The sequence below is a fragment of the Schistocerca americana genome, chromosome 1 (assembly GCF_021461395.2).
Source record: "Schistocerca americana isolate TAMUIC-IGC-003095 chromosome 1, iqSchAmer2.1, whole genome shotgun sequence".
Taxonomy (NCBI): Eukaryota; Metazoa; Arthropoda; class Insecta; order Orthoptera; family Acrididae; genus Schistocerca; species Schistocerca americana.
Genome location: NC_060119.1, coordinates 756560614 through 756583638, shown reverse-complemented (window position 1 = coordinate 756583638; position 23025 = coordinate 756560614). Strand labels below are relative to the sequence as shown.

Genomic DNA, 23025 nt, shown 5'->3' with positions numbered 1-23025 from the left:
TAGCTTTTCATATTCTTATTGTCATCACCTCCAGACAAAAATGATGAATATTTTGAATACATTTGCTCCTTGTTATCTTACAGGATAATCTTCTGGAGAAATGCAGTTAAAGACGATGGACAGTACAGCATATGATATGGCAATGAATGAATGGTTATTCAAAGTTTTTTAAATTACTGGCATTTATATCTGAAGTTGTGTTCCACAATGATCAGTCCTATATAGGAAAGCGTTTTACATTTATTTTAATGCCTAGCAGAATTTTTTAAATATGTAATCCTTTTACAGTACATCCATAGGTCTGACAGGTTCATGCCATTCTCTCTTTGCCGACACGTCAGATTTAAAAATGTGAATGACTGTCTGACTTATTACAGTTACTGCAATGTACCTTTAATGTAAACTACAGTTATATTACAGTTCTTTCAGTTTGAATGACTATTGACTCATCTGTTTGATAGCACATTGCAGCGCTAGATTACTATTTTCATGCTGAAACACTGAATACATACCACATCAAAACCAACTTCATAGTGAGTTCCTCTTGTAAAAAGAAAAGGAATAGCAGACCTCCTTCCTAGAGTCTCAGTGGCTGGCATGGTAGTGATGTTGTCCTGTCAGCGTGTGGTAGCTCACTGTTGCAGAAGGTACCTTCTCTCAATCTGCACAACTATCTGTCCTTGGCCAGGGCTAGGCAGAAGGCAACAGCAGTTGTAAGGCTTACAAGAGGAGTAATCCTATCATGTACTGCACTATTTAGGTTTCAGCCCATCTACAGTACTAAACTTGCACCAACTGATAAAGATATTTGATGAAGGGTTATAAATATGACATTTTTGTGGTCAAAAAGATATTTTCAAACTAATAATCTATGCTTTTAAAGGAAGCTGTCCTTTGATCAGTACATATTTCTGAATTTAGCATAATATTTCAAGTCTGTAATTAACACAAGATCTCAAACATTCCTTGTTGCTGTAATTTTATCCAGTTATCAGTTCACTTAATTTATTCTTTCAGCCCCTTATATCTAAATAAATCACTTTTATGGCTTCCAGCACAAATATAAATTTAAGTTGTGAGTTCATTAAGAGAGTAATTTTATTACATAATTTCATTTTTCTCATCATATTAATTAGTTATTCGTAAGGCAAAAGTCACCGGCTATGAATTTACATAAGCATATAAAGTTGTCCAGTTATGTTGTTTAATGATTTTCATATCACGGATTTACCTTTCAGGTGACTGAAATATTGAAGACTGCAGCTTCAGATGTTAACGGAGGTTACAAATCTGTAGACTGACTGAATCATTTGTGTTTGGAACCAGATGCTTCTTCTGTGGAAACTAAAACAGAAAAAGTGTGTGGAATCAGATCAGGAAAATTCTGTGAAGTGAAGGGTGAGATGTTTGCAGCCCTTGTCAAGAGTATTATAACATATCAGGTATAGCTCAAAATAAACACATAAAAATGTACCGAAAACAATGTACTTGATTCATTAGAGTAAGATTTCTGTACCAAACTTCACAAATATTGAGAGTCAAATTGCAATAAGCATTAAAATAAGTGTACTATATTTTATTGCTACTACAAGAGTCATGAAATATGGTATAAGTAAGTGTAAATTAATAGATCCAAGCAATAACAAATACTGGTAAACTAGTGCTAATGACACTGACACTGAATGATAAAAGTAAAATTTTTAAAATAGCACAGCTAATGACAAGCAACAGAAAATTTAAAATAAAAGGTTCAATATAATAAGTCACTTGAAAATGACAGCCTTAATGTGAGTGCAGCCAGTGCACTGTAGTGGCACATGTGAATGGTGTGTGTTTTCTCTAGCTTGTTAAAGAAGTCACCCAAAAGCTGGCAAAGTTTCCATTCATTCTTTTTTTGTGTACATGTTGATGACTCAGTATTTCTACTGTCTGGTGCTTGTGAGTTTTCTCCTGTACTCCTAAATTATTACAACCTCAATATATTTAAGTGCAGGTGAATTAGAAATAACTGTTATGTCAGTGTGCCTCGGTGAGTATAACAGTCTACTGCTCTGTGTGTAAGAAATATTGTAGTGTCTTGCACTGACTTTATGAGGAACAGTCACCAGAGGATGATCAAGTTAAGGGATTTAGTGAATTTCATCATTGTCAATTCAATAAGACAAGATGCACTGGACACTGTATACCTAAAGTTTTGCAAGCGCAGGTGTTTTATTTATCACTATGTCAAGTGCATACCACTACCTTAATGTCGTTAAGAAAAAGTATGTTCCAATGCAAAAAAATAAACAAATGACTAAAAATAAAAATGTAAGACTATGGTTACAATAATGGTCGTTTTTACTGTGCATATAAGTTTGTTTTATGAAATTATTTATGATAACATTACCTTCATGATTTATATTGTTATCATAGAACAGGACAAGTTTTGGTTTATCTTCATCAAAGAACTTTGCTGCTGGTCATGATAATCATCTAGTAACAGTATCATCAGCAAATTGCTGGAAAATGGATTGCAAGTGCCACTGGCATAAAATATTTATTCCATTTAGATGCTGCATCAAACATTCAAACATTTCCACCAATTTTTTAATCTCATTAGCTGGTAAATTATTTCATTTCTAATCTTGAACATTCTCAGATCCTGAATTGAACACTCACATATGAACAATATATTCACTCATTATCTCCATTTGACAGTGAATGTCCTCTGCTGTCATGTAGTAACAGTTTTGATTATCTTTGTCTTCATAATATTCACTCATTGTCTCATCCCCATTTGACAATGAATGTCCTCTGCTGTCTTCTATGACTTCATTAAAAAAAAAAAAAAATACTGTCACCATTAATACATGCCGCTTCACACCTAAATGCGAATTTAACAGCCAAAACAACAACTTCTTCATTGGGCATCTACCAAATAGCAGACTCACAAAAGCTGGATGGTATTTCAAGACAGCCATTTGTATGATATTATGAAACGGAATGGTTTCATAGGCTCAGTTGTGGGTAAAGCAAGCGTAGGTTTTGGTTTACTCGTAGAATACTGGGAAAGTGGTGTCAGTCTACAAAGGATACTGCTTACAAATCACTCATGAAACCCATTTTGTAATAATGCTCAAGAGAGTCGGGCCTGCACCAAATAGCACTAACAGGGATATTGAACTTATACAGAGAAGATCAGCATTAACAGTAATGTGTTTATTTGATTCATGGGAGAGTGTCACTGAGATGCTAGAGAAGCCAAACTGGCAGACTCTTGAACACAGATGTAAACTATCTCGAGAAACTCTACTTACAAAGTTTCAAGAAATGGCATTAAATGATTCCAGGATTATAATCTAACTCCCCACTTACAGCTCGCATAGGGATCGTGAGGACAAGATTTGATTAGTTACAACACACAGATAGGCATTTAAACATTCTTCCAACATTCAATATGTGAATGAAATGGGAATAAACCCAGATAACGGGTACAATGGGATGTACCCTCTGCCATACAGTTATCAGTGGTTTGGATAGTATAGATGTAGACCCAGATGTTGACAGAGGACCTAGTGTAATGAGTCAAATTATAGGATATGAAAATCATTCTTATTTAAAAATGTTCGAAATTGCATTATATGAGACTTTATGAGATTAATATTCAAATAGATGTGAACCACTTGGACATCTGTTAAGCTATCATCTGAGTTGTGTCTGGTAAGTTGAGTTTTGGCATCTGAATAGTACACTTGTCTCATCAGGAAACATTACAGCTTATGGATAACACTTTAAATTCAGAGGAAGATTGTTTATGGAGGTAAGAACAAGAGTGGAACTGGTATTGATCCTCTTGGGACCTTGTAGGCCATATTCTCACTTTCTGAGGCGAGTTTCATACATGTAGCACAGCACATCAATGAAACCTCTCTGCTTCCTGTTATCAAGGTAAAACTCCATCCATGGTAGAGTGTTGCCATTAAAGTCATAACACTTTAGTTTGCCACAAAGAATTTTTTGATGATCAAGTTAATCAAGGATGTAGCAAGTTGTAAAATATAACAACATGATTATTTTCTTGTTTAGCTTTGTTAGGACTTAATTCGTAAGCCCTTGTATTGCTTTCTCTATCTAGAATCCTTTATGAAAGACAAACTGAGGAACAGGGAACAAATTTTGCTCAAACAAACAAGTCAGTGTTCTATTATAGGCCAGATCCTCAAACATTTCTGAAAAGACTGGAGAGAATGAAATGGTTCTGTAAGCAGAGGTGGTTTCCTATCTCCAGTTTTATAAATGGGTTTTACTACAGCATATAAGTCTGCTAGGACATAAGCTTTGACTCCTTGAGTGAGTGCAGAGGTAGCTCAACTTTAATGCTGTCATCACAAGATTTTAATATGCTGTTAGAAACACTGTTATAGTTACTCTTTTTAGTGACCTGATGGGTTTTGAATTCTTCTTTTTCTTAAATCTTAAACTAATATCTTTTAAACTAATATCTTTTGGTGGTGTATCTAGTGTCTACACAATAAATCTAATACACCTGCATTTGAACAAAGGAAAATCTAGGATGGAATGTAACAATAAAGCAACAGGATTATTTTCTTGTTTAACTTTATCAGGACTTCATTTACGAGCCCTTGCATTGCTTTCTTTATCTAGAATCCTTTATGGAAAACAAACTGAAGGATAGTGAACAAATTTTGCTCAGATATATTAGTCAGTGTTCTATTGAAAGTCTGGCTTCAACGGCCAGGGGCTGTGGTCGTGTTTGTGTGTGTCTTGCATTGCTTTCTTTATCTAAAATCCTTTATGAAAGACAAACTGAGGGACAGTGAACTAATTTTGCTCAGATATATTTGTCAGTGTTCTATTGAAAGTCTGGCTTCAACAGGCAGGGGCTGCGTGTGTGTTTTCAACAAAGGCATCGTTGGTCGGAAGCTCATTTTGTGACAGTCGTTTTGTTGTGCCTATCTGTGACTCAGCATATCTAAGCATCTGTATTTGGTTTTTATTAGGGAATGCAACGTTCGCTGCCGCTGTGAGGCAGTGATCATTAAATTTCATGGTGCACAATTTGAAAGCGTCGACATTCCTGCTAGTGTTATTTTAAGAGGAACTCAGTTTGTTTGTTTCTTACGTCTCTCCTACTCCATAAAAAAAACCTTTTAAATGAAAATTCCCAAACGAATGGAAAGAGTTGTGCAGAGGTTACGTTTGAAATTCGCTTTCAAATTAAACTGAAATATTATTTGTCAAGCATTTTATGCAGTTGGTTAAGCAATATTAGACCATTTCTGAGCAAAGTTAGTTTTAAAAAAAGCAGTAACATTCGTTTCTTTTTTGTAGTACGGTAATTACGGACGCTGAACTGCCGTCAGGACCTCACCGACGGCGTGACGCGGTAAGCCCCCACCAACGGCGCAGACGCAGACCGGGCGCAAAAACTGCGGAAAAACTGGGAGAGGCATGTGAATTCTCTTACCTCTCTTGCTCCAATCTTCTGCCTAAGAGAAGTCTTTCTCTCGGGTCGTGACTGCAAACACACGCTGTTGTCACAGTGCCATGTCGTACAAGTGGCATCGCAAAGAAACGACTATTAGAACAGACCTAACATGGTTTACATGGAAACAGCGCGCTCGGTTCACACAGCTGCCGCCTACGCAGCCCGATCATGTCCAACAATGATGTTCTTGCTGTTTCTTCGCTGCGGTACTGTAGGATCTCAAAGGCCTGCGAATGAGTGCTAAATTAATGATTATATTATCTGATCGAAGACCTCCGATTTTTTACGCTTTCGGCTAGCTGAGGACTGAAGCGAGACGCGACGGTGGAGGAAACAATTTTTTTAAAAAAAGAGCAGAGGATATGTAATTTACTTGGAGGGAGCGGGGGGGGGGGGGGGGGGGAGGGGCAGGAGAGAGAGCTTGGGATGGGGTACAATTTCGTTGTTTTTCCATGTAACAGTCGCATAACAAGGCGGATTCGACGCTGCGTCTTCAGTAGTAATTGCCGTGTTAAAAAATGTTTCAAATGGCTCTGAGCACTATGGGAATTAACTTCTGAGGTCATCAGTCCCCTAGAACTTAGAGCTACTTAAACCTAACTAACCTAAGGACATCACACACATCCATGCCCGAGGCAGGATTCGAACCTGCGACCGTAGCGGCCGCGCGGTTCCAGACTGCAGCGGCTAGAACCGCTCGGCCACCCGAGCCGGCGCCGTGTTAAATTTAAGGCTTTTTTGTGGAAGCCACTGCTATAAATATTGCGCATTTCTCATTTCAGTTGAAGAAAGAAAAATTTACTTCAAATCTCATTAGATAGATAAGTCAACTATAAGTAGTTGAAAACCTGGTTTCGATGTCTTGAATTTTTTAAGAAATATTGGATGTGTCTACTTTACATGTAACAGCAGGGCCGTAACGAAGGGATGGCGAGATTGCCTCCTGCGAAGGCCGCAGGATCGGAGTGGACGCAAAAGGAAAAGAAGGGAAGACGGTTTAAGAATTAACTCGGGGGTAAGAGATACGCACCCAAACATCAAAACAGCTATGGGGATATTGGTGACAATGCCAGCGACTGCAGGCAGCAACGTGGGAACGCAGTTTCAGGAAATTAGATATGATTGCGATCGAGTGTGGGCGAAAGTAGATTGCAAAATTTAGCTGTCTTGTTGCTAGAATACGACACAGCTCGTAAACCTGACGTTGGTAATATAACATTTGTAACCAATACTTTATGCGCTAGTAATAATTTATGAGGTGGGAATAAAATCTGTCCTTTATGATACATCAGACTAAAATCAATGAACACATATAATAAGGCACAGATTATGTTTTGCTTTAATTTTTTTAGAAACTTTATACAATTTTTAATTTGTTTACTAGAATGATACACGTAATTCGTAGTGCGCGATATTTTCTATCAATGTAGTTCATCCAAGTAATATTTCTCAATAATGCTTCATTTTAGTAACCTGCCAGGTTAGCTGAGAGCACTAATGCACTGCTCCCTGGACTCGGGTAGGCGCGCTGTTCTCGGATCGAATCCGCCCGATGTTGGCTGGTATGCCAGCCAGCCTGGATGTGGTTTTTAGGCGGTTTTCCACATCCCCCTAGCTGAATACTGGGCTGGGCCCCACATTCCGCCTCAGTTACAAGACTCGCAGACATCTGAAAACGTTCGCACTCTTCCACGGATTACACTCGACACAGACAGCTGGGGCACACTAATTACATCTCGGGGGTACGGGGTGACGGCAGGAAGGACATCTGGCCACCCCTTAAAAATTAACCTTGCCAAATCCATTCTAACTATGTCGACCCTGCGTAACTGCGGGACAAGGCACTAACAAAAGAAGAAAGAATACTTCATTGTAGTAAACTTTCCTAGAAAATTATAATATTTGCTAAATCTGGGCAAAAAAATTGCAGAAAGATACATCTGCAAGGGGTGGGAGTGGGGGAGGGGGGAGGGTGGAGGCGGGAGGCGGAGCTTTGGCCCTTCTGCCAGGAGCACAGGGTCACCTCGCTACCGCTCTGTGAGACACACAATAGATTTATTCACTATAGAATAGTATCATATCTAAGTATTATTAAATTATTGTTACATTATGCAAGCTGAATATTAGCCGTTAAAAGAAAGTAGTAACTGAACAGAAAATAATTATTGGCACTTTGATACTTTTTATTGTGACGTTTTTCTGTCAGTTGTTCAACGAACGGCCAAGATTAGCGAGCAAGAAATAATCCTATATCGCCAGGAGAATTATCCTGCTCACATACCGACCGCGGAGATGGCGAAAGTGCAGTAGATGGGTTTTGTAGTGGTTCCAAAATTTGTCATTCGAAACTTTGGGGCGCGTCGCATGTTGAACAACGTTCACTCTACATCTACATCTACATGGATACTCTGCAAATCACATTTAAGTGCCTGGCAGAGGGTTCATCGAACCACCTCCACAATTCTCTATTATTCCAGTCTCGTATAGCGCGCGAAAAGAATGAACACCTACATCTTTCCGTACGAGCTCTGATTTCCCGTATTTTATCGTGGTCTTCGTTCCTCCCTATGTAGGTCGGTGTTAACAAAATATTTTCGCGTTCGAGGAGGAAGTTGGTGACTGGAATTTCGTGAGAAGATTCTGTCGCAACGAAAATCGCCTTTCTTTTAATGATTTCCAGCCCAATTCTGTATCATTTCTGTGACCCTCTCTCCCATATTTCGCGATAATACAAAACGTGCTGCCTTTCTTTGAACTTTTTCGATGTACTCCGTCAGCCCTAACTGGCAACGATCCGACACCACGCAGCAGTATTCTCTCAGCACCGCGCAGCAGTATTATCTCTACATAGGACAGACATTCCAGCTCAGCACAAGGCAACGTACCGGCTATAAGTTGGTCATTTAGAGAGAGTTAAAAAGAAAACAGGATACAAAGTTACGGTTATGGTCCAGCTGCAGGGTATACCTCTGTCAGTGAGAAAGGGCGACTGTGCTAAGGCCCGTACATTATATGCAATTCTCTCCAGCTCTCATCTGAGAACGAAACATGTCGATTCCAATCACGAGATGGTTCACTATCTATTGGTGCATGGTCCTTATCCAGTGCAATTGCACAATTACTGCATAGAAAGAGCGGTGAAACTTTCTGGTAGATTGAAACTGTGTGCTGGATCAGAAGTCGAAAATGGAATCAGTAGCTTTTTGTAGACAACTGGTGCACTGACTGAGCGTGTGCCTGGATAGCTCAGTCAGTAGATCAGTTGCCTGCGACAAGCAAAGATACTCGGTGCGAGTCCCAATTCGACGTAAGGTATTAATCAGTGAGGAAGTTTCAAAATTAGCACACACGGAGCAGCAGTGCGAAAGATCATTGGTAGAAAGAGAGATCCCTATCAGAGCGGCCAGTGTGACCTCGCAAAGCAATTAATATTTCAGTCCCCTCAGTATGATGAATACAGACACATTTTAGTTCTACCGTACATGCCACTTTACGATGTGATAAGTGACCCAGATTATTGGGAAACAGTTTAATATAATAGTAGGGACTAAATAATATTTACAGTAAAATTCACAAATATTATATAATCGTGGTGAACACCAAAACGTATATTGCGGTGGTTTGTGAGTGAATGATGGCATGCGCTGGTAATTCTATCAATGATGAAGGAGCCAATGATGAAGGAGCCACCCTACCAGCGAGGGTGGACACCTCGTCTCCACCACCGCCTGTAACGAGCAGGCCAAGTGAATGCCTAGCCGGCCGGAGTGGCCGAGCGGTTCTAGGCGCTACAGTCTGGAACCGCGTGACCGCTACGGTCGCAGGTTCGAATCTTGCCTCGGGCATGGATGTGTGTGACGTCCTTAGGTTAGGTAAGTTTAAGTAGTTCTAAGTTCTAGGGGACTGATGGCCACCGCAGTTAAGTCCCATAGTGCTCAGAGCTATTTGAACCATTTTCTGAACGCCTATCGTTGCAGAGGGCCTTTGCCTTCGACAGCAACCATGACAGCAATATTATGGTCACTGAAAAAGCAAGAGAACTCTTTGCAGGGAAAGCAAATGAAAAACTCGAGAAAGTTTACAGCTGTTCACTATGCAATAAAGTGACATTGAACAAAAGAAACAATTGCCATGTGTTTCAGTTTGAGGATGGAAAATGACAACGTAAAATTAAAAGTGATGGCACCTTTTTTTCTTGCAGCCTGCGTAACAAATGCAATGTTTCTAGGAATGAATGTTGATTCTCAGTTGAAGTGGTCTAAACACACATACATAATTACAAAATGTCATCAGCATGTTTTGCCCAGTCTTGTCATCAATGTGTAACACCCAGCGCCTTCTGCTTACGTACACTGAGGTGACAAAAGTCATGGGATAACGATATGTACATATACAGATGGCGGTAGTTTTGCGTAGGCAAGATACAAAAGGGCGATGTATTGGCAGAGTTGTCATTTGGGACGGCGTGAAGACAGTCCTAAATGAAGACGCCTGACACACCACAATCATGGGCAGCAAGCATGAATTTGCTGCGAACTTCATCATACATCGGAGGAACGAGAGTTCTCCGTCCAGTTCCACGTGATGGAGCTGTCATTTGTACTCAGGTGATTAATGTGAAAAGGTTTCCGACGTGATTATCGTCGCACGACAGGGATTAACAGACTTTGAACGTGGAGTGGTAGTTGGAGATAGATGCTTGGGACATTCCATTTTGAAAATGTTAGTGAATTCAGTGTCAAGGGTGTTCTGAGCGTACCAGATTTCAGACATTACCTCTCACAACAGACAAGCAGTGGCAGGCGGCCTTACTGAACGACCGAGAGAAATACCGTTTGCGTAGATGATGGTGATGATGATTTATGGTGGAGGGCGCTCAACAGGTAGGTCATCAACGCCCTTGCATTAATGTTATACTGAAGAAGATTTTCATAATCTATGGAAGGATCAATAAACTGGTAAACTACGTTTGATCCCACCACGCAGAACGTAAAGCAACACCAGGAGGGCGAGGTTCAGAAAAGCCCATAATAAGACCCCAGCGAGACACAGCGGGATAACTAAATGAAATCATGGCGAAAATACCTGTAAAGATGCTGTTAAGAAAGGGACAAATAAGCGTGGCTGAATGACGACTTAGAAACAATACGTGACCCAGCCACTCTGTGACACATTAAGATTGCACACCAAGTATTTTGGGAAGAATTCCGGACACCGCACAAAATTTTAAGACACGAACAACACTCGTCTCGTTATCAATTAAAATAGAGGGAAGATAGAGCTCTCAGTGTTAAGAGACAAGCAACACTGCGTGAAATAACCGCAGAAATCAATGTGGGACGTACGGCGAATTTATCCGTTAGGACAGTGGGGTGAAATTTGGGTTAATGGGCGCAGACCCCACGAAGCCAAAGACCTAAATTGTCACAAGAGCACAGTGCAAACTGGTGGTGGTTCCATAATGGTGTGGACTGCGTTTACACGGAATGAACTGGGTCTTCTAGTCCAACTGAACCGATTATTGACTGGAAACGGTTGTCTGCAGACCACTGACTTCATGTTCCCAAATGGCTCTGAGCACTATGGGACTCAACTGCTGAGGTCATTAGTCCCCTAGAACTTAGAACTAGTTAAACCTAACTAACCTAAGGACATCACAAACATCCATGCCCGAGGCAGGATTCGAACCTGCGACCGTAGCGGTCTTGCGGTTCCAGACTGCAGCGCCTTTAACCGCACGGCCACTTCGGCCGGCCCATGTTCCCAAACAATGTCGTCATGTCACAGGGTCACAATTGTCTGTGATTGCTTTGAAGATCATTCTGTACAGTTCGGGCCGGCCGCGGTGGTATAGCGGTTCTAGGCGCTCAGTCCGGAATCGCGCGACTGCTACGGTCGCAGGTTCGAATCCTGCCTCGGGCATGGATGTGTGTGATGTCCTTAGGTTAGTTAGGTTTAAGTAATTCTAAGTTCTAGGGGACTGATGACCACAGATGTTAAGTCCCATAGTGTTTAGAGCCATTTTTTTTTTTTTTTTTTTTTTTTTTTTACAGTTCGGGTGAACGATTTGGCCACCCATATCGCCCGACAGGAATCCGATCGAACATTTATGGACATAATCGAGAGGTCAGTTTGTGCACAGAAACCTGTATCGGCAACACTTTCGTAATTATGGAAGACTGCAGTAGACTTACCACGACTTGTTGAGTCCATGCCACATCGAATTGGTGCACTACGCCGGGAAAAATGAGGTCCGACACGATTTTAGGAGGTATCCAGTGACTTTTGTCACCTCAGAATACTATTCATATGTACCCTCAATTTTTAGCTTCAAAATTCTTTTATGGGGAACAAATTCACAAAATATGAACACAGTTCTCGAACTACAGAAAAGGGCCATTGGAATAATAATAATAATAAATAACAGAAGTTGAACTCATTGTAAAGATCTGGGTTGTTCAACGACACCATATGAGTAAATATAAAAAAATGACATTGATAATTAGAGCACAAACAGCTCTGTCTACGACCATGGAACAAGATCTAGACTGAACTTACATTTACCAAGAAAGAATAAACATAAAACTCGCAACAGCATTTTCTACCAAGAAATAGAACTGTACAACAAATTGTCCAAGGAGGTTAAAGAGATTACTAAAACAACCTTATTTAAGAAGGTAATTAAAAAGAGCCTGTTAAGCGTACACTCCATACAGTGAATGGTTACTTAGATAACACAGAATAGGAGTTTAATGAAAATTGTAAGACAAATAAATAATATTAATAACGATGACAAAACATCTATTATTTAACGTAACACTTTCCCTAACTCTTTTTTCTTATTTTCTTTGATTGCTTTTTTTCTGGAAAACACTCTGAGCTGCTAACAACTTATTATCTTTCCGAGCTCAATAAGTCGCTCGTTATAGATGGCTGCTGACTCAATTTTTCAGGTTAGCAAATGGCAAGCTGAGGCACACAGAATGGAAAGCAAACAATGTCACTATTCCCTGACGTCAGCTGATGGTGTGTGTAACTCTACGTTATGAAACGATGTGTGTATAGTGTGTACAGTGTCAGGGAGTGAGAAATAAATGAACAGTGTAGCACTAGCCTTTTGCATTATTACATAATTTCTTTGCAAAACATTATTCTACACTAGGGATAAACAGAATTAAGTAGTACTGTTTTAAGCATACTGTCCTTGTATTCGGGAGGGTAGAAACAGCAGTCTTCATCTGGCCATCCTGATTTAGGCTTTCTGTGGTTCCCTTAAATAAATTCAGGCAAACGCCATGTTGGTTCCTACTAGAAGGCTACGGCCAACTACCTGTTTCGTCCTTATCAAACCTGAAATTTAAGTAGGGCCTGTGTAAATGCCTGTATATATGAATTACGTTGTTTCTGTTGTAATCTGTAATCCCAAGATATGCCCACTGTCCATGTAAAAGTGATCTACGGATAAATAAAACTACTACTACTACTACTACTATTACCGTTACTACACGACCACAAGGCGCCTCCAGAACCACGCTGTCGTAGGTTACAAAGGATATTGCTATCAGTGTTAATTAAGTTCAGTATTAGTTACTGACATAATCTTAGGACTGTTCGGTATTATTTGTTGACGTAATCCTAGGGATAAATTAGATGTTTGTAGAAGAAATAGGTATAGTCGATGTAGGCATACGTTTATCAGTGATACAACTCGTTTAAGCGGCTGGAAGCCAGTGAAGTCGGTGAAATGCTTGACAGAAAGAGGCTGAGATGTAAACTAAGGACTGGTTAGATGTAAGTAAAATCCTTTCACTTTTCAAACAACACCATTGAAATTATAATTCTCGAGCTTTCAGCAGGTGTCAATGTCATCATCATTAGGAGTTAAGACTATTGCTTTCTGGGAATGGCAGTCCCTCCTTCTTCTATGCACGAAACGGAAGCTTTTTCCGATAATGGGCTGAAATCTCGTATGCACGGAAAGGCGAGTCAGGCAGGGCACGGCAGACAGCTGTACCGTGCGTGCGTAAAATTCGGACCACGTGTGGAAAATTCTGGACTCTGCAGCTCCGTGCATTGAAGGAAGAGGCCATGCCTCCGGAAATCAGTAGTTCTAATTCCCGAAGAAGATCCGGCGACAGCCGTCGAATTCTTGAAATAGTAACTTAGCTATTGCGTCTTAAAGACCAAGAGGAGTTTATTCGATTTTGCCAGACTAATGACTACGGGGATACATGTTTGATGTAGTTTGCAGAAGAGAGGAAGTCTCGACATTTAATCTGAAGCTCCCAAAAAGCGGAAGCTAACCGCAACACATAGAAGGCAGCCCGTAACATACATGAGACCTGTTTAATTGGTATGTATTAGAACAAGTAAATATGAGCATGCAGTACTATTGCCGAAATACCGTTGAATGTTTGTGAGTGTTCTTGATAAGAAACTAAAAGATGACGCCAATTTCATGCTCCCAGAGACGTAAGATAAAATACTGGAAACATAAAACTCTAAGCGCAATGTTTTGGCAGCTGAACAACTGCACGAGCAAAGAAATTGGATTTTTTTAAAACCTCTGCCATGCGGTACACTGAGACCCGGCAGATTATAGAGCTCGTTTCATTTTCAGCCACAATGCCGAGCGGCAGATGGAATACCAGAAGGGGATGCATAATTTTAAGAACAATGAAAACGCGTTAACGAAATTTTATCATATCTAGGATACGTGCACACTTTGAAAACCACTCTAAAGCGCATTGCAGAGAGTAATTATCTTTGTGCCACCTGGTGGGGCGAGGGAAGGATTCCTGCCTAAATGTCTCTATGCGTGTTTCAGAAATAAGCCGATTTCCGCTGCATATGAACTTCTACATGAACACGACCGGTTTCGTGGTGTCAAATCTCGTCTTCAAGTATACATTGCAAGATAGAAGACGTGCAATCGACATTATGATGAAAAACATACCTTTGGTAATCATGTATCCTCTATGACAACCAATATGAAATACTCACAAGTCAGTAAAACATTTGAGTCCTGCTACGAGAAGAAGGGGGACTCAATCTTCTCAAAATAAAATACTGTTACCCGTAACAAGCAGGGCGCCATAATTCAAGTTGACGAGCTGAAAAACTGACACGTTAAAGGCGCGTGTACCTACAATGAAAAGAGTAAAATTAGAAAACAAGAAAAGGTAAAAAGCCCCAGCTAGCAACACAATGCCCGCGGTTCCATACCAGTAAGTGGCGGACAGCAACTCTACAGCGCCTCGCCGTGCAGGGCCACACTGCTGGTCACTCCTGGTATGAAGTGAGTTTTCTTGACCATGGGCTTTCAGTGTTGCTAGCTGGGGCTTTTACCTTTTCTTGTTTTCTTACTTTGCACTTTTCATTGTAGGTAAAGGTGCTCTTAACATGTCAGTTTTTCAACTGGTCAGTTTCAACTGTGACGCCCTGCGTGCTGCGGGGAACAGTATTTAATTTTAAGAAGGTTGATTCTCCTTCGTTCCAGTATCAGGGCTTAAAAGTTTTACTGATGTGTGAGTATTCCATACTGGTTGTCACAGAGTATAGATTATTAGGATAGGTGTGTTTTTTTTATCATAATGTCGGCTGTACGTTTCCTATCTTGTAGACGTACACCTGAAGATGTGATTTCATATCACGGAACCGGTCGTATTGCTCTAAACGTTCAAATAAATCTGAAAGCAGTTTATTTCTGAATCATGGATTACTTCAGCTGCAATAGCCCTCAACAGGAAACTATTTGTCTCTGTGGGGGCGCCATAATTAGCCTTATCTTGTTTCCATTGTCGCCACGGAAGCGATATCTAGGGAGACAAAGAATATCTCTCCGTTCTTCACTTAAAATTGTTCTTTGAGACTTGGCAACTACGCTTTTGCACGGCAGATGGCCTATATCTACGCTGTATACCCGATCAGGTTTCTCATAATTTCCGTGACACTCTGCCACGAAAAAAGAAAAAAAAAAAACTTTGGAATACTCGTGCTGCCGGTCGGAGTGGCCGAGCGGTTCTAGGCGCTACAGTCTGGAGCCGCGCGACCGCTGCGGTCGCAGGTTAGAATCCTGCCTCGGGCATGGATGTGTGTGATGTCCTTAGGTTAGTTAGGTTTAAGTAGTTCTAAGTTCTAGGGGACTGATGACCTCAGAAATTAAGTCCCATAGTGCTCAGAGCCATTTGAAACATTTTTTAACACGGCAATTACTACTGAAGACGCAGCGTCGAATCCGCCTTGTTATGCGACTGTTACATGGAAAAACAACGAAATTGTACCCCATTCCAAGTGCTCTCTCCTCCGCCCCCCCCCCCCCCCCGCCCCCCTCCAAGTAAATTACATATCCTCTGCAGTTTTTTAAAAAAATTGTTTCCTCTACCGTCGCGCCTCGCTTCAGTCCTCAACTAGCCGAAAGCGTAAAAAATATGCTCTTAATCCGTTCTGCACATTTTTCAGTCCCCCACAGAAGATATTGTTTCCCAATAGTTGCTTCTCACATTGGCCTAAACTACATTTAATGAGATCTCTTCCTCGCTGTTCTTAGATTCTCCATTGCTGGAAGAGGCTTTTGTATTACCTTTATTCTGTATTCATACAGCACCACCTTACACCTGGGCATTTGTTTTACAAGTAATGCAGACACTCACATGAAATAATGTTTTTGGGCCAATGTTTGATCTTTCTTTTACTTAAATACATCTGATACTATCTCAGTCCCATACGGACATGTTATACCTGACTATCGTCAGTACCTTGAGAAAAAAATGCTTTCATGCATTAGATACTTTCTCCATTGTGTCTGCAAATCCTGTGGAAACCTCACACCCATCCTTTCACTTTCAGATCATCGCCCCGAGCGAATAAAGAGCAATAAAATTTCCTTCCCTCACGAAGCTAGTGTATCAGTTGTTCTTATATATGCTCCGAGGTTACGGAAGTCATGGGATAGCGAAATGCACATATACAGATAGCGGCATTATCGCGTACACAAGTTATCAAAGGGCAGTGAACTGGCGGAGCTGTCATTTGTACTCTGGCGACTCAAGTGAAACGGTTTCCGACGTGATTGTGGCAGCACGATGGGAATTAAGAGACTTTCAACACGGAATAGTAGTTGGAACTAGATGCAGGGGATGTTCCACTTCAGAGTTTGTGATACTCGAAAGGAATGACACTTGTACAGAGAGGGAATGTGTTGGTATCTGTATGGAGCCCAGGACACTGTAGGAAGTGGGCAGTGTCTTCCAGAAGTATGATACGCTAGCCTGTCCACCGCTACCTGCAAAGTATTCTGGGAATGGCCAAAGCCCATTTCCTGTACAAAGTTCACTGTGCCCATACCAGTTCATAGTGTGTGTGGCTTTATCCCGAGGCAGTGCCTTATCAACCTCTTACTGGCAAGTAGCTTTCCGTGTTTTAGGCTGAGGCTGAGTTCACTGAGACTACTGAAGGGAATCCTCTACTGGTTTATAACGGGCATCAGTTTGTAGTGGACTACACAAACAAACAAGAAGTGATTTGCTGACATTGTGTAAGCTTTATGAAGAATAAATGTAAAGGAAGACTATCCACAAAAAATAATGTTTTAGGGGAAGGTAGTCATGTCTATATTCCAGGTGAAGCAGCGAATGAAAGGCGAAAAAATTTTGTCAGTGAAAAGAAGCGGGCAAAAGAAACAGACGCTATAGTTTCATCAGTTTACGTTGAAGAAGTACGGCAGCTCTCCAATCGACGCTACAACTTAATAACATAGTTACCATCACACAGAAGAGCGAAACAATCGTTACATCACATTGGCGAAAATATGTGGGAACTACACAAGATCCCACCAATTGTGGAGGTATATTCTCCCACGAAAATAATTTACTGATGTATAATGATAGCAATTTTTTATTTGCAGATGATAACAGGGGACCAATCATGGAATACTTATAGATAAGTTCAAGTACTGTGGTATGAATGGGACAGCGTTTAAATCATACCTAACTGGAAGAGTGCAGAAAGTTGAAATAAGCAGTTCACATAATATGCTAGAAACTGGTGATTTCTCAAACTGGGGAACAATCAAGAATGGGGTGCCGCAATGTTCGGTCTTGGGTCCTCTGCTGTTTTGAATATATATTAACGACTTGCCATTCTATATTCACGAAGATGCAAAGTTGGTACTTTTTACCGATGATACAAGATAGCTATCACACCCAACAGACCAGAATTAACGGATGAAATTGTAAATGATGTTTTTCAGAAAATCATTAAGTGGTTCTCTGCAAATGGGCTCTCATTAAACTTTGACAAAACACAGTATATACAGTTCCACACAGCGAATGGAATGACACCATCAATAAATATGGACTTCGATCAGAAATCGGTAGTAAGGTAGAATATTCTAAATTTCTCGGTGTATGCATTGATGAGGGGTTGAACTGGAAAAAACACACTGAAGATCTGCTGAAACGTTTGAGTTCAGCTACTTACGCTATTAGGGTCATTGCAAATTTTGGCGATATACATCTCAGTAAATTAGCTTACCACGCATATCTTCATTCTCTGCTTCCGTATGGCATCATATTCAGGGGTAACTCATCAATGAGTAAAACAGTGTTCATTGCAAAAAAGCGTGTAATCAGAATAATTGCTGGAGCTCATTCAAGATCATCCTGCAGACACTTATTTAAAGAGCTAGAGATCCTCACTGTAGCCTCACTATATATATATATTCACTTATGAAATTTGTTATTAACAATCAGAATGAATTCAAAAGTAATAGCAGTGTACATGGCTACAACACTAGGAGAAAGAATGATCTTCACTACTCAAGGTTAAATCTAACTTTGGCTCAGAAGGGTGTAATTTATGCACAAAAGTCGTTGGTCACTTACCTAACAGCTCAAAAGTCTGACAGATAGCCATGTAGCATTTAAAAGGAAATTAAAAGAATTTCTGAATGGCAATTTCTTCTACTCATTAGATGAATTTTTGGATATAGTAAGTGGGTAATTTCCCCACCCACCACCCAAAAAAAATTAAAAATATTAAGTGTCATGTAATATTTTGTATAATGTAATATCTTGTATAGACACCTTTTATTAACCCGACACGTTCCACATCATTACGAAGTGTCGTATTCATGATCTACGGAACAAGTACTAATCTAATGTAATCTAATCAAAGTGAGAGAATTCTGGTGTTTGCCAGCGAAAACGGAAGAGCGTGTTTATCAAACTGCGGGTGGTAAGTTCCTATACGACCAAACTGCTGAGGTCATCGGTCCCTAGGCTGACACACTACTTAATCTAAGTTAAACTAACTTACGCTACTTACAACACGAAACCCACGCCGGAGGGAGGACTCGAACCTGCGGATGTGGGAGCCGCGCGAACCGTGGCAAGGCGCCTGAGACAACGGTGCTACCCCGCGCTGCTATCAAGCTGTGAATCATTCTGTATGGATGGATCGGTGGTGGTGGGTAGTGTTTAACGTCTCGTCGACAACGAGGTCATTAGAGACGGAGCGCAAGCTCGGGTTAGGGAAGGATTGGGAAGGAAGTCGGCCGTGCCCTTTCAAAGGAACCATCCCGGCATTTGCCTGAAACGATTTAGGGAAATCACGGAAAACCTAAATCAGGATGGCCGGAGACGGGATTGAACCGTCGCCCTCCCGAATGCGAGTCCAGTGTGCTAACCACTGCGCCACCTCGCTCGGTGGATGGATCGTTCAAGGATTTGAGCAAGCAGTTTAGACAGGTGTTTATACTTTACGGTGACCTTAGTAGTTCTTGGGAGGAAGCAGATATCACCCCAGATGTTTACGCTTTGCTGCCAAATAAAAATCGAGAAACATATGAACGTTTTTTTAAAGCTATTAAAACTAACGTGCCTAGACAGAATCCTGTATCTCTGATGATGGACTTTGAAATTGCCGTCGTCCAAGCAGCTAACAGTTTGTTTCCTGGAACAGAGATTACTGGCTGCAATTCTCATTTTATGCAATCTTTTTGGAGTGTTACGGCCTCGTTCCAGCCTATTAGGAAAACGAGAATATACGCCATTACAGAAGAATGTGTTCTGCAATAGCATATCTTCCCCTAAAAGTGTTGGATGGTAATTGGCTGCGTATTCAGGACAGCAGCCCTGAAAACCAAAAGCTTCAGGACTTTTATGACTATTTTGTGGACCAGTGGCTCGATAACGTACATATGCCAAGAGAGTTGTGGAATTGCGATGGAAGGCGCCATTGCACAAATAACGTATGAGATGGATGGAACCGAAGAATAAATGCATTCACATCAACAGTTCGTCCGATTGTTAACTCATTAGTGCAAAAATCTTTGAGATAATGCGGAGTACCACGGCCACCAGTTTCACAGACTAATTTTAAACTCTGATGGGAAAAGAAGAAAAACGTTACCAGCGAAGACCGACTAATCGATTGCAAAGCATTAAAGAAACTCCAAACTGATGGGATTTCAAAATCACTTCTGACTTGTGTGGCCTACGTACAGAAGTTACGATGACGAAGAGAACGTCAGAATCATTGAAAAATTTGTAAATACTGAAAAGTAGTTTAACGCAATCATTGACAGTCTTGTAAATACTGCAAATAAATTTAATGGGAGACGAAAAGAGACCACCTCCTCTTGGTGTTTCCTGTAAATGATACAAACTCGGCTATATATATATATATTGAAATTTGTAAAATATTCCCTAATGAAGACTGACGAGACTATTTCAAAAGCCAAGCCTCTTCTAAAGAATAATCACAGCATTCGCCTTGAGAGGTTCTTATAATCAGATTGTGTACGGGCGGACAACGAAAACAAAGTCTTTGCTGCGAAAACCCAGGCAAATGATATGCAGTTAAATCCATAACTCCTCCCGCTGTTAGAAGATGAGCAAACCAGCATGAAACTGGTAAACACAAAATAAATTATCACAAAAAGTGACTGGTCGCTGTTTTGCAATCTTTCAACATAAGTCAAAATTAATTTCTATGACACATGTTGTAGACTATAGCAGACCCGTTGAGGATGCGGCTAGGTGAGCAAGTGCACTCACGATATTTCGGCGCCTGCGAGCATTCGTTGTAAAACGGGACCGTCAGGAGTCTTTGTGGTCTTTACTAGCGCAGCATAACCGACTGGTAGCGCAGATGTGCAAACAATGGTCTTCAGAAGAATGACCACAATTAGGTTCTGCGTAGCCTGAATTCGAACATACAGTATATACGGCGCAATGCTTAAGGGGAGACTCCACCCAAAAATTTAACTTTTCTATTACCTTACCGATGGCAGCCAATTCTTAAAATAGTATCTGTTATGTAAAGATGTAGAAATAACCAAGTCCATAACTTCATTGGTCTTCGAGTCTTGAATTTTTAATATGATTTAATGGGATTCTTGGAAACCAAGTTTCGGTACTTGTACCACAGTTTTCACATGCCACATTTTGTAGGTACATTCACAAGACAGTTCAACGGTTCTGTGCAGTCATCTTATGAGAAACGTTAAAAATTATTTTCAGTGTTTATTTCAAATTTCAGTCTTAAATTTTTTTTGATTATCGGTACACAAATGTGATGATAAAATAAACAGCCAGCCGCTGTGACCGAGCGGTTCTAGGCGCTTCTGTCCAGAACCGCGCTGCTGCTACGGTCGCAGGTTCGAATCCTGTCTCGGGCATGGATGTGTGTGATGTCCTTAGGTAGTTTTAAGTCTAGGGGACTGATGACCTCAGATGTTAAGTCCCATGGTGCTTAGAACCATTTGAACCATTTTTGAACCATAAAATAAACAAATTACATTTTCGATAATATTAATGCATACTTCCTGCTAAAATTTCATGTAAATAGGTTAATATTTATGATTAAAAAGTTGGCACTGAGCTTATAAAAACAAACTTGTGGTAAAATGAATTTCAACATTTTATCAAAAAATAAATGTTACTACAAGACACGTACCCATTAAAACTCGTCGGCACCCTAACGTGTTCCTTTCTGCTTCTATGAGGCTTCTTGTATTTTCTTGAATTTTCTGAATAAAAAATCTACCCACAGTCTTCTTGAGGAGGTGCAGTGGTAAGCATAGCTGATTGTAAATGCCTATTTCCTTGGAGCTTATTGATTGTACTGAACAGTACTTCAGTGTGTTCTCCAAATTGTCCGCCTCCGTAGCGTAGCGGTAGCGTTTCCGCCTATCACGCAGGGGGTCCGGGTTCGATTCCCGGCAGAGGACTGGGTGTTGTGTGTCCTTTATCATCATTGACCCGCAAGTCGCCGAAGTGACGTCAACTAGAAAGGACTGGCAATACGGCGACCGAACTCCCCCGCATGGGGCCTCCCGGCCAACAATGCCATACGATCATTTCATTTCCCTGAATTTGTATCTAAACAGTCAACAGGCAAAGTGATCGATTTCCAACGACTGACTACCAATTGTTCCGCATCAATTTGCCTGGAAATCTTGGAACGCTTTAAGCTCCTAGTTAGAGTTCATACCAATTTTCGGAGTAAAGATGCTTCTGTTAGGTGGTGATAGAAATAAAAAATCATCTATGGCATCTTTCGATGTGTCACAGCCCCTTAGGCAGTCCGTATTTCTTAGACGTACTTGTGATTAGAATGCAGCCAAATCGTTTTGGAATCTTCAGAGAAAACGCTCCAAAGATGAGAGACAGCTATTAAATTAAAAAGAGTGAAGTTAAAATGGTGAGTAGCTGTTTTTAAAGGGATGAAAATTAGTATGGTGGCCGGGTTAGGAACTTCAAAGTGGTCAGGCACATCAGGATCAACGTGTCAGAACAGGATACCTAGTCTATACGTTCACTGTATGTGATGGTGTTTTAATACGCTTGGTGTTCTATTAATCTGCTTCAGAACTCTGAACATAACGAAAAACTTCAGTTTACAGCAACATTACAATAAAGTCCGTGCAAAAGTTTATGGACACCTGGAAGGTGAACAGCGAGAAACCAATATGAAAAAAATTGGGAAAACCCTTTTCAACGATATGACTAAAGAAAGTATTCATCGTATGGGAACAGAGAAATAAACGTCTCAATTATTTTCCCAACGTTTTCACTATGAAAATACGTTTTTGTTTTCAGGAGGAACACTCAGAGAATGAATCTGCTGCTAGATCAAGTTACCATACTGCTTTTTAGCTTGCAAAGTTTGCTGTTTTCACTGATTTTCGGGTTATGTTGACAGTGTGGAAATTCGGATATAGCTAGAACTTCTGCACCCACAGTGAGGCATTTGCACGATTACTTTCATAGTAAAATTAGCCTCGTAGACTTCTGTTTCAATGTAAATTTTCACGTCTTCACAAGTCTGCAGCTACGATTATGTTGGTGTTTAGACTTACGCGTACTAGCTGTTTTTTTAAACCAAAGAAGAGACTGAAACCCACCCACAGAAGCTCCTCGGCAGACTTCCTTCTATGTTTTTATGTTTAACATTTAAATTTGTCAGTTTAAATTTCCTCCTAAAACGACAGCCATCATAAGGCTGCAACGGCCGTAATAAATAGCTGG

General features: G+C 40.6%; 1 protein-coding gene across 3 annotated transcripts in view; it reads right to left on the bottom strand.

The window, feature by feature from the left end:
• LOC124611594 overlaps positions 1-23025 on the bottom strand; it is a 293459-nt gene that overhangs the window by 137504 nt on the left and 132930 nt on the right. For all 3 annotated transcript variants that reach the window (XM_047140260.1, XM_047140258.1, XM_047140259.1), the window contains exons 2-3: positions 1232-1344; positions 513-690 (exon numbers count right to left, since the gene is read on the bottom strand). In XM_047140260.1, the coding sequence (XP_046996216.1) occupies positions 513-599 (87 nt within the window). In that variant the 5' untranslated portion in view covers positions 600-690; positions 1232-1344. The remainder of the gene's footprint in view (positions 1-512; positions 691-1231; positions 1345-23025) is intronic.